This window comes from Trachemys scripta, chromosome 1 (assembly GCF_013100865.1).
Source record: "Trachemys scripta elegans isolate TJP31775 chromosome 1, CAS_Tse_1.0, whole genome shotgun sequence".
Classification (NCBI taxonomy): Eukaryota; Metazoa; Chordata; order Testudines; family Emydidae; genus Trachemys; species Trachemys scripta.
This window is the reverse complement of record NC_048298.1, coordinates 48595065-48608216: the sequence shown is the minus strand read 5'-3', so window position 1 is coordinate 48608216 and position 13152 is coordinate 48595065. Positions and strand designations below refer to the sequence as shown.

The 13152-nt window shown below is 43.7% G+C and overlaps 1 protein-coding gene across 1 annotated transcript in view; it reads left to right on the top strand.

Moving 5' to 3' along the window:
• The first annotated feature begins 258 nt into the window (after positions 1-258).
• LOC117876781 overlaps positions 259-13152 on the top strand; it is an 86225-nt gene continuing 73331 nt past the window's right edge. The window contains exons 1-4 of the mRNA XM_034769165.1: positions 259-525; positions 1098-1187; positions 3110-3217; positions 5829-5913. Of these exons, the coding sequence (XP_034625056.1) occupies positions 358-525; positions 1098-1187; positions 3110-3217; positions 5829-5913 (451 nt within the window). The 5' untranslated portion in view covers positions 259-357. The remainder of the gene's footprint in view (positions 526-1097; positions 1188-3109; positions 3218-5828; positions 5914-13152) is intronic.

The following is a 13152-nucleotide window of genomic DNA, read 5'->3' as shown; positions in this document are numbered from 1 at the left end:
CGGCCTGTGCAGCTGCCTTCCCGAGGAGATAAAGTGACTCTGTCCTGCGGGGAAAAGGCCTTTCCAGGATGTGACTGGCTCCCCTCCCACCCCGAGCCGAAGGACGGAAACTAGCGTCATCCTCCAGTCAGCAACAAACCCACCCACCCGTCCGGCAGGGGTACGGGACAGGCTGCCCCGGCCAGCGCCTTGCAGCGGGGACCCGGGCAGAGGGGCAGGTTGCGGGGCAGACTCGGGGTGAAACGCTCCCGGGGCCCCGCCCTCCCGGTGCCATGGAAACGCGGCCTATTGTCCCCAGCGCAGCGGGCCGCCTGGCGCACCTCGGAGCTCCGCGTGGCCCATGTCCGGCCGCTGTCCATGGCCTCAGCCAGACCCTACTGCCTCCCGCAAGTCCCCGCCTCGAGCCCCGCCCTTTCCTTCCCCTCTTCCTCGGCGGCGGTGGCGGTCCTAACCCGGGCGCAGGCGCGGGCCGAGGCGCAACTGCGCTCCGCGGTAGCCTGCGAGCGCGCCATGCGCTGGAGCGAGGTGACTCCGCCAGGGGGCGCTGGGCAGGGGCCGGGCGGGATGGGGATTCCCCCCCCAAGGCTAAGCAGCCCCCGGCTGGGTCGGGGCAGGGATGGGAGACCCTCATTGGGAAGGGGGGGTCTTATTCACATTAGATATGCTGACCCAGTTAACTAGCAAAAAGTAACAGAGAGTCCTGTGGCACCTTTAAGACTAAGTGCTGATGAAGTGGGCATTCACCCACGACAGCTTATGCTCCAATACATCTGTTAGCCTTAAAGGTGCCACAGGACTCTTTGTTGCTTTTTACAGATCCAGACTAACACGGCTACCCCTCTGATACTAGCAAGAAGTGTTCTTCATCCCAGCCACAGCAAGTAACCCAGGACAATGATAACTTTGCTGTGGCCCTAATTTGTGGCTGTTTGTGCTCTGTCATGTGTTCTCATGGGCAGATGAGGTTGAGCCTGGAGTCCAGAGGAGCTGAGTTCAGCGTTTGCACTCTGCAGTGCTTCTCATTTCTGACTCACAAAAACTCCCAGAGTCTGATGCTGGCTTTAGGTCATTTTGCCATGTATGTTTTTTGCTTTCAGGTTGTTGAACATTATACAGCACTCTTGAAAACTTTGAGCAAAGAGGAACTTCCTAAAGACTTTCAGCCTGGTCCTTACTATTCACAACTGGTAATTTAAAAAATATTTCTCAAGTGACGAGCAGGATTGTCAGCTCTTGCAATTTTCTTACAAGTCTTCTAATAGATGGTCTTTCTTAAAATCCCAGCTTCTGAAGTGATGTGATTATGTAAAAATATCAGCTTTCATTAAAAAAAAAAGTTTCTAACCGTCACCTTTGCAGAGAAAATGGGAACCCGAAAAGCTCAATAACCAGAAGGCAAATAAAAAGAATCATTTAAAAAAAGTCTCATGACTTTTAATTCAATCACATGATTTTGGGAGACTTTGCTCATGACTTTTGAACATTCAGGATTGACAGTACTGGACAAATGTTGTTTTACAAAATGATACAATGGCAGGCTCCAGTTCGGCAATCAGATCTTTGTGGATGGACCCTCAATATCACTAGGGCACTACATGTGTGCAAGAGCTCATCTGGATTTGGTTGCAGGACTGGAGCCTTCATTTGGATAACACCAACATGTGAATGTATTATATTTTAAGAACATATAACTGAATTATATGTTTGACCCACGTTTATCTGACTAGATGCCAGGGAAGCTGAAAGAGCACACTGTCTGGTCAGATGAAAGAGAGAGGCAGAACTGTTAGCTTATTGATGCATGGTTGTGCTGGAGAGCACAAGGTAGTGGTGCTACTATCAGTGATGTCATCCCTGCCATGTTGACATATCTGATGGGATGGGCCCTTTGTGCATCAGATAGAGTACTTGGGGGAGAGCTGGTTACAGCCTTCAAAAGGTGCAGTAATATATTCCCTCATAGGATTAAATTCTGACCCCATTCAAATAAATGGTAAAACTCCTACTGACTCCACTGTAGGGTTGCCAACTTTCTAATTGCACAAAACCGAACATCCTAGTCCCACCCTTTCTCCGAGGCCCCGTCCCCTGCTCACTACATTCCCCCTCCCTTGTGGCTCACTCTCCCCTACCCTCACTCACTTTCACGGGGCAGGGGCAGGGCGTTGGGGTGCGGGAGGGAGGGGGTGAGAACTCTAACGGGGGGTGTGGGCTCCAGGGTAAGGCCAGAAATGAGGGACTCAGAGTGTGGGAGGGGCCAGTGGGAGTGCGGAGCTGGTGCTTGGGGTAGGGGCAGTGCACGGAGCTTGGTGGCCCCCTGCCTAGGAGCTGGACCTGCTGGCTGCTTCCAGGGCACAGTGTGGTGCCAGGACAGGTAGGGACTAGCCTGCCTTAGACCTGCAGCACTGCCGACCAGACTTTTAACGGCCCGGTCAGTGGTGCTGACATATGTTTATTCATTGCAACTACAAATACCTGTCTTTAGAAACCTGAAATAAATTAATGCAGGTTGGTTATGCTGTTTGGTTGAGGATTAAATCATTTTCTCGGCCAGGCTTTAGAGACAGCTGCATCTTTCAGAATTTTAGGAGAGAGGAAATTTGCACCTGTTCTTACCTCTGCAGATTTACAACTGTGCCATTTTATTAATATGGGGCCTGCTTAGTTTTGTGTTCAGTTTGCAGTATTTTAAATTAATTTAGGTGATATACAACATATCTCTCTTGTAGCTTATTAGAGGGACTACTGATTTTGTAATGTGAAATATTAATGATATTATAGTTCTTTTCTGGGCAATGTATTTTAATGTTCCAGATAATCATTGAAGGGCCAGACCTTCAGCTGACGTAAAGTGGCATAACTCCATTTATTTCAATGGAGTTAAGCTAAGAATCTAGCCTGAAATAAATAGTCCCTAGGGAGTAGCTGAAGGAATGAATTTAAAAATATTTTAGAATACAAATGTGTGAAACAACGATTGCCCAAGAGAAATGGTAAAAAGGCAGTTTAATTGGTTTGAAACAAATTAAAAACCGGTCCTAAACATATTCAGAACCTAGGCAATACTAAAACTTCAATAATAATTTGAGATTCTGGTTGTGTATTTCAGCTGTTTGAAACCTATTATCATTTAGCTGTAGCTTTCCAAAGACAGAATCACCATAAGGAAGCAGTGCAAGAGCTTAATAAAGCAATAGACGTTGCATCTATCCCTAAGGTAAAACTGTAGTAGTATTTATAGTATGTACATTGCATAATGAGTACCTTTTTTATGTAAAAATTCAATCAATGATTAAATCAAAGGAGGGTGCTTTAAGATATACTGTTCTGTGTCTACGTTGTGGTTTTATTATGTTACATTTATTCTAAAGTGAATGACAGCTGCATCTTAGAGTTGCAGCTACTGTACATCAAAATGAGATCATCCAGTATAATAAACACCACTGCCTTTGGAGACTCAGATCAGACAGAGCCACAAATAATCCATTTTCTGAATATATTCGATTATCTTATGCTTACACATTGCATTAAGCATATTAGAAATTGACCTGTAAGACATCTTTGAATAAAATTAGAGGGTGTTTTAGGTAATGGGAAGGAGGAAGAAGCTGAAATTTCCCATTTCCTACCCCCACAACCTTCACTCATTAGTTTAATTCTGAGTGGTCACTATATTTGAAAATGTGGGATGGACCTTGACTGCTGCAAGTGTTGGGACCCTTTATAATTATGAATCAGTGATGTCATACCTACATCTAATGCAAGGGCGGGCAAATCTTTTGGCCTGAGAGCCTCATCGGGTTTCGGAAATTGTATGGAGGACCAGTTAGGGGAGGGGGTCGTGGCCCGGCCCCCACCTCCTATCTGCCCCCCTGTCCCAGGACTCCTGCCCCATCCAACCCCCCCTGTTCCCTGACGGCCCCCCCCCCGGAACCCCTGCCCCATCCACACTCCCCTGCTCCCTGTCCCCTAACTGCCCCCAGATCCCTGCCGCCCCATCCAACCCCTCCTCTCATTCATGACGGCCCCCCTGGAACTCCTGCCCCATCCACCCCTTCTCCCTGTCCCCTGACTGCTCCCTGCCACCCCATCCACCCCCCCTCCTTCCTGACTGCCCCCCTGGGACCTCTGCCCCCATTCAAACCCTTATCCCCCCCGACCGCTCTGACCCCTATCCACACACGCCCCCCGACTACCACCCTGAACTCCCCTGCCCTCTATCCAACCCCGCCTGCTCCGTGCCCACTTAACGCGCTGCCTGGAGCACTGGTACCACCGCTGCCACCATGTAGCACAGAAACCGGGTCAGGCTGGGCTCTGCAGCTGTGCTGCCCCAGGAGCTCACAGGCCCGCCGCACCGAGCATTGCACTGGTGGCGGGGTGAGCTGAGGCTGTGGGGCAAGGGGGACAGCAGGGGAGGGGCTGGGGGCGAGCCTCCTGGGCCAGGAGCTCAGGGGCTGGGCAGCATGGTCCCGCGGGCCGGATGTGGCCCGTGGGCTGTAGTTTACCCACACCTGATCTAATGCCCTTTAAGTTAAGGGCTTGATCCTGTGAGGCCTGAGCACTTCTGTGAGGTGTTATGCTGGCATTGAGGACAGTCACCACCTCACAGGATTAAGCCCTATAAAGACAAGTAACTGCTTTCCTAATTTTGATGTCTGAATTCCATTTACTAAAGGCAATAGGATATTCTGGACAGGGTGACTAATGTGCTTCTGGGAGAATTAGTCATCGGGGGCTCAATCCTCAACTCCTGATAACTTTGATGGAAATTGCAGCCTCTCAGTCCCTTGCAGGAGACACGTAGAATTTATTGGGATCTGACCCTCGGTCTTTGAACTCGTGCTTTATATACTCTAAGGCATGTTATAATTGCACAGGAATCCACCATTTGTCAAAGCTTATTAATTCATAATATTTTTAAAGTAGACTGAGTTTGGAAAAAGCAGAAACTTTTTCTGTGAAATAGTTGATTAAATTCTGTTCCATGTGAATATATGGGTCAAAGTACAATGTTTAGATTAATGTCTGAGATTTCATGCACACCCTAAAGTCTTTCCAATCTAGAAATTTTTGATTGGCAGGATAAATTATATCTAAGGTAATTGGAAACAATCTTGCCATGCTAGTCATAATTTTTTTTTACCACTGGCTTTGACAGCAATTGAATTATATTTTAAGGAATAATAATAAATGATTTTGTAAATAGGAAACAATGTGAGTAACAAGCGGTAAAAATAGTCATAAAATTGATGAACAAACTGAAAATTAGACCATTAAAATCCTCTGGCACGGTAGGCTCTAAGTTCACTTGCTCTTTGTTCAGATAATATTGTATAGAAATGGATGCCTGCATTTTTTTTGTTTTTGAATTTATCTGTGTGATACATCTGTACTTTTTGATTAAACACACTTAATGGTAACTGCACATTGGCTTTGCAGTGCATGTGCAATCTCATTAAATTCCTTCATTTTTTCCCCTCCAAGGGAGTAAATTGATTTATATGAGCATGCTGCTAATGTTATAGCTCCTTGTCTAGCCCCTTGGGTTCTAATGTTTTTTAAACTCAGTACAATTATGGGAAACGTTACACTGGAATGATGACATAAATCATCCCCATAGGAGTCTGAGCAGTCTATAGAGCCCTGCTGAGGTAAATAAGAACAGTAATTTGAAATAAATAAAAGACCAATGGTGCTAATGTGGATGGCTCAAGAATATCATTAAGTTCATAATGACAGGTTTGTTTGGTGTAACAATGCTGGATGTACTGTAAAGCTGCTTTTTAGATAGTACATGAACTGTAATATTACAATCTTCTCTCCAGATTGCCTGTCAAGTTGGCTGTGTTTCCAGAACTTTCCTTCATACACCACTATTTGCGAGAAGAGCGTATGCATATGTAAAATGTGGTAAGACACCCTAGCTTCCTATCTTAACTTAATAAATAAACATTGAAATTCCAAACGGAGAGAGATTTTTCTGGAACACTTTGCTCTGCCTTGCACTTCTATTATAATTAGCAGCATGTGGGAAATATTGGGTGAGTCTGGAGATAAATATACATTCACTCAGCTTTGCAGCCTTCCAGGAAAGATTTATGTGCTGACAGCAGGCTGGACTTTAAGGGACAGCAGGGGTGCTCAGAGCAACTTGCAGTCTCCAAATCATCTGAGCACAGTGTGACTTTGATAAATGGGGATCCTAGTGGCCAGCTGCCTACTTGCTGCACTGCTGAGTACAGATGAGGGCTTCTCTTCTAAGACCGGTTCTTGTTGACAGTCCAGTCCCTTCATCATCTGTGGGTCCGCAAAGGAATAAAAATCTAAGAGGTAAAATGAAAATAATTAATTTTAAAAAGAAATACTTGAAAAGTTTGTAAGCATTTATGCATTTTACCTATACAAATGTGATTGAGTAATTAGAGAATGGAGCATATTTACTATTGAGAAATACTTTACAGTTTTTAGGAACAAAGGGAAAAATCCCAAAAGACTAAGTTAACAGCAAATTTAATCCAAGTTTTATCCCACGTACAAAATTCTCAAATTAAAATAAAAATAAATTATAAAGGAGCTTCTCTGTTTCAAGGCAGGAGCTATTGGAGGGAAAAAAAGTTAAATTCTCTCTCTCTATCTGGGCTCAAAGCATCAAATCAAGACCTGTGTAATACAAAGGGATCCAGACAGGAGGACCTTCCCCATAGATCTATTAATTTCAGTGTGAATTGAGGCAGGCATAAAGGTCCATGTGTGGATCCTTTTGTAGGATCTTGGTTCAAAGAAACCCACATTCAGCAAGATTTAATAGCATTTTTATTGATGCATACATAAATAAAAAGTTTAATAATGTTACAAAATAGAGACGTATTTTATTAAATCTGAAGACAACAGCTGTACTTTTCCGTCAGAGGCATGTGTGGGAAAGTGCACTAAAACAAATTGCATAACTGAAAGTGTACTCTGCTTATGCAAAAACTTAGGTGTGAAAATGTGCATACTAAATTGCAGGCACTTCAGAAACTTGTCTCTAGTACTTTTCTTAATGATTACTGAACTAGTATTAAAACAAGATGTAAACATGTTCCATTTGTAACATGGATGGTCATGCATATTTTCAGCAAATATTGATTTTTTTAAAAGGTTCAAGTAAAAAAAAAATCTAAAATAAATTGTTAAAACCAGGGATTTGGAGCAATCAAATTTTCAAATTGCTCCGCTCCAGCTCCGGGCAAAAACCTACTGGTCCGTGCTCCAGCTCCGGGCTCCGCTCCCAAACCCTGGTTAAAACATTCTCTGTAAAAAGGATGGCAGGCAAACCTTTGGTTTGTGTTTTGAGTTAAGATATCAACAGTAGATTTTTATAAGGGAATTAAAAAAGATTGAAGCAGTTCCAAAAATTTGCAAACAAGGTCTCAACTCATCCCTACCTTCACCCTCTATTGTAGATTTCTAGTTCTGCTTCTCTCTCTCTCTCTGGCCCAATGACTGTTTAGGTATTTATCCACAGTATAACGTTCACTGGCAGGGAGGAGAGAGAGACACACGCACACATTCACGCTGTAGTGCAGTAGTTAGGGCCCCACCTGGCAGTGGGAGACCCAGCATCCTGTCCTCCTGCTCCAGTTGCTTTTTCATTATTCATCCACAGTAGAACAACTTCAATAGGAGAAACTGATGGAGCCCCACATCAGAATATCCCATAGCTCAGTGTTTAGAGTGCTTTCTTGAGATGTGAGACCTTTGTTCAAATCCTTTCTTCCTCTCAGGTTGAGGTGGGAGTTGAACCTGGATCTCTCACATCCCAGGCAAGTGCTCTAACCATTGGGCTAAAAGTTACTGGTCTAGTAGGTGCTTCTGAGCATGCCTACAGCAATGCACATGCATTAGGTGGCTAAATGCCTATCTTCCCCTGGTTTGGGAAATTTTGGGGGCTTAGGTGGGGAATAGGTTCCAGATGCCTTGAAGGAGGGAGCAGTGCACATGCCCAGAGGCAGAAAACAGGCACAGAGGGAATTTTTACCCTGAAAATATAGGTGCCGGGTGAGTTTAGGCATCTACAGGGTTCAGTGAAAATTTTGTGGATTGAAGTGGAGCCAAACCTGGGATTCAGGTGCTAAATCTGTGGTTTAGGTGCCTAAATACCTTTGTGTTTCTGGGCCTAAGCAATTTCTTGGCTCATCAGCACCACCTGTTGAAAATATTACAGCCCTGTTGCAAGCCCAGTTAGGCTTGTAATTGATTGTTTTAGTTGAACAAAACATAAACTTGAAAACAATGCGTAACCCTCAATGTATTTTCAGCTCACAGGGAACACCAGAATGGCATCAAACAAGCTAGCAGTCTCAATAGGATTTCGGGGTTGCCTTGCTTTCAAAAGGAAAACTATATAGCAGCAGAGTAACACGTACATATTCAGATACCTACAGTCACATTCATTGGCTAAATACCCTGTCCTATTTTGATGTGAACCCAGTGATAGTGAATCCACTCAGAAATACTTTGAGACTATATGGGTAACAGATTGTCAGGTGAGGTCCTGATGAAATGTAGAGGCAGTGGTGTCTAGTGATTAGGGCACTGGACTGGGACTCAGAAGACCTGAGTTTTAGATCTACCACTACCACCAACTTGCTTTGTGACTTTGAAGATGTTGCTTCACTTTTGGTTTTGGTACTTCTGTTTCCCTTCCTACCATTCATCCGTCTTGTTTATTTAGATTGTACACTTTTCTGGATTGTCTCTTAGTGTGTGTTTGTACAGCCACCTAACACAATAGAGTGTAACACAATTATATCATCATTCATTATTTGTATTTCAGTCATGCCCAGGGATTCCAAACTGAGACTGAGGTCCCATTTGCCAAGTTGTCCTGTGGCTGGCATCTCTGAATTCAAAAACAGCCAGTTGTGGTTCAAAGATCCATATTTTGGTTTGGTTGGGACAGAACGAGCAAAAACAACACAAGTATCTGGGAATTATTCTTTGTGACTCAAATCCAGTTAAAGCTCACTGCAGAATATGTAAAGAAAAAACAAAACACCCCCCGCTGCCCCAGTCTCTTGGGCAGTAAAGTGTCTGGCAACTCCACATCATCTAGGTGCATGTGGAAATTGTGCATATTCTCTTCTTTGCAATTCAGGTTCTGATATCTCCCTCATCACTGTAGTATCTGAATGCCTTCCAGTAGTGCCTTAAACGATGTGACTAACAGCTGTCATGTGTGGTTCACACTCTCTCTCTCTCATCTTTTCCCTTGTGGGAGAATTGTGTGTGCACTGTAGTGGTTTATTGTGGTATGTTTTTTTGGTTTTTTTTAAAGTAATACAAAAGTTAGGCTGCACAACTTAAGTTGACGTAAGTTATGTTGCTCAGGGGTATGAATTAGCCAACCCCCTGAGTGACATAACTTATGCTGATGATTTAAGTGCCAGTGTAGACCGTGTTATGTAGGCGGGAGAGCTTCTCCCACTGACATAGCTCCGCTGCTCGCGGGGCCTGGCGTAATTAAGCTGATGAGAGAGCTCTCTCCGGTCGGCTTAGAGCAGCTACCCAGAGAGCTTACAGTGGTGTAGCTGCAATGGTGCAGCTGCACTGCTGTAAACTGTCTAGTGTAGCCATAGCCTCAGTAGCATACTCTGCAGTGGAGCAGGGCACACCATTATCCATGTTCTCTCCTCCAATGAAAAAGCATCAGGAGGTAGCTCAGGGGAAGAAATCTCTGCAAGGATCCTCCCCACATCTCTGCATCTGTTCTGGCACCAGCTTCCTGTCTCATTCACTCCTTCTCCCAGCTCAGCCAGACCCTAGGCTGCACAAAAAGGGCTCTGCAAGTTTGGAAAGGAATATGCCAAAGGGAAACTGAAGTCCTCCTTTCCTGTGGAAGCGGGCAGATTTGCACCCTGAGCTCCGCTCCATGTATAGATCTAGGCAGAGGTGAAAGTAAGCCGGTACTGGCTGGTACGCAAACCGGCAAGAGCCGGTGCACCGTGCCATACCAGACCAGCTAACCCCAATGGCAATTTAAAGGGCCTGGGGCTCCTGGCAGTGGCTGGAGCCCTGGGCCCTTTAAGTTGCCGATGGAACCCTGGGGGCTCCTGGCTGCTGCCACTACCCCAGGTCTTGGGGCGCTGGCAGAGATTTAAAGGGCCCGGTAGCCCTGGGGTAAAGGTGGGGCTCTGACGGCAATTTAAAGGGCCCGACTGTTACCCCAGGGCTACCGGGCCCTTTAAATCTCTGCCAGCGCCCCAATCCCTGGGGTAGTGGCAGCAGCCAGGAGCTCCCAGGGCTCCATCGGCAACTTAAAGGGCCCGGGGCTCCGCTGCAGTAGTGGCAGCCAGGAGCCCCAGGCCCTTTAAATCTCCACCAGAGACCCCGGTCCCTGCCGCTACCCAGGGGGCTCCGGCAGTGGGGCTGAAGTGGCAATTTAAAGGGCCCAGGGCTCCAGCCACTGCTACCGCCCCAGGCCCTTTAAATCGCTGCCTGAGCCCTGCTGCCGGAGCCCTGGGGTAGCGGCGGCGCAGCTCTGGCGGTGATTTAAAGGGCTGGGGCTCCCAGCTGCCGCTACCGCAGTGGAGTCCCAGGCCATTTCATTTGTGGAGGATTTGTGATTTTGGCAGCTAATGCAATACTGGAATTTTGCTCATTTTAACAAAACTTTTAAAACTGACCATGTTAACCCTGATATGTATGAAGAAGTTCAGCAGCCAGTGATGGACCTGATGAAAAATCCAGATGATGTTCTGCTGTGAATCCATGGTCATAAAGCAACACCATATAGTTTTTTCTGAGGCTAACACTGAACTGAATAGAAAATTAGTTCTTAAGAATGATTGTATTTCATTGTAAGGTGTTTCTAGTGTATTTCTGGGTGTACCTTTAAAATTACATATCACAAAAGATCTGGTTCTCTGAGACAATGATCTAACATAAAAGCCTTTGATTAGTATTGTGACCAGCTTTAGAAACTTTGCACAGTCTGAATTTCGACAGGATGGATTGATTTAAATCAAAGCAGTTTAAATCACCAGTTTTAACCATGATTTAAACCAGCAACCATGAAACCTTGATTTAAATAATAAATTTTAATCATGTTTTGCATTTGTACTTTTTAGTTATTTTCATAGACAAAAGTTGATTTTCATTAGTTGGTAACCATTAAACTATGTTGATTTGCAATTAAATGTAGCCTTTACACTAAATATGGTACTTCTTTTTGCTAGTCAGTAGAATAAACTATACACACATTTATTTGAACAGTTATATAGCTTAACTTACATTTATTCATTCTTAATTTTTAAGTTTTTATTATGTTAGGAAAAGGTGAATGATGCATTTTTTATTTGCTAGATGTTGATTAATTTTTTTACTTGTGATTTGTGTCAAGCTCTATTTGGATGGAAATTCAAATTAATTTAAAAATGCACAAAACCAGCATTTTTTAATTAAATAATAGTTCCTTAAAATTTATAAACTTTTTTCTTATCAAAATGTATCTAAAATATTTTGGTATTTATAATTAACTGATCTATTAAACAGAGGAAGTATTATCTGTATTTAATTAATTGAACTGATTATTTCTGGTCACTATGCCCTTCACGGTGTTAGAACTAGTAGATCTGACCCTCTCACATCTAATTTTTATTCATAGACTGGAAAGGAAAACAAGCTTTCCTGCTTTTTCAACTGCCAATTGGTTTCTTAACTTAGTTCAGATCAATTACTAGTTTGTTCTAGCTGAATAAACTGAAATGAAGAAAATATTCTCTTTGCTCCTGCAGAAGAGGCTGCTGCAGTCAAAAGCTGATTTAGCAGTTAAACGAACTCTGGTTCCAGGTTCTTAACTGATGATTTCCACCAGTTCAGTGGTTTGACTTTCTTTAAAACTTTGGTAGCAAGTGTGTACTGCTTCATGTTATTTTTTGTATTTAAATTGTACCATAGAATTTCTATGTATGGTAATTCCATGCTCTAAAAATAAGAATATAGCAGTAGGGATATATTACTGACCACCTGACCAGGATGGTGATAGTGACTGTGAAATGCTCAGGAAGATTAGAGAGGCTATTAAGATAAAGAACTCAGTTAAAATCCCCCATTATTACTATCTTCATATTGACTGGGTACATGTTACCTCAGGATGGGATGCAGAGATAAAGTTTCGTGACACCTTAAAGGACTGCTTCTTGGAGCAGCTAGTCCTGGAACCCACAAGAGGAGAGGCAATTCTTGATTTAGTCCTAAGTGGAGCACAGGATCTAGTCCAAGAGGTGACTATAGCTGGACCGCTTGGTAATAGTGACCATAATACAACTAAATTTAACATCCCTGTGGTGGGGAAAACACCGCAGCAGCCCAACACTGTAGCATTTAATTTCAGAAAGGGGAACTATACAAAAATGAGGAGGTTAGTTAAACAGAAATTAAAAGGCACAGCGCCAAAAGTGAAATCCCTGCAAGTTGCTTGAAAACTTTTTAAAGACACCATAATAGAGGTTCAACTTAAATGTATACCCCAAAACATAGTAGGAGAACCAAAAAAGTGCCACTGTGGCTAAACAACAAAGTAAAAGAAGCAGTGAGAGGCAAAAAGGCATGCTTTAAAAAGTGGAAGTTAAATCCTATTGAGGAAAATAGAAAGGAGCATAAAGTCTGGCAAATAAGTGTAAAAATATAATTAGGAAGGCCAAAGAAGAATTTGAAGAACAGCTAGCCAAAAACTCAAAAAGTAATAAAAAAAAATGTTTTAAGTACATCAGAAGCAGGAAGCCTGCTAAACAACCAGTGGGGCCACTGGACGATCGAGATGCTAAAGGAGCACTCAAGGATGAAAAGGCCATTGTGGAGAAACTAAATGAATCTTTGCATCGGTCCTCACGGCTAAGAATGTGAGGGAGATTCCCAAATCTGAGCCATTCTTTTTAGTTGACAAATCTGAGGAACTGTCCCAGATTGAGGTGACATTAGAGGTGGTTTTGGAACAAATTGATAAACTAAACAGTAATAAGTCACCAGGACCAGATGGTATTCAAATGTGAAATTGCAGAATTACTATTAGTCTGTATCCTATCATTTAAATCAACTTCTGTACCAAATGACTGGAGGATAGCTAATGTGACTCCAATTTTTAAAAAGGGCTCCAGCGGTGATCCC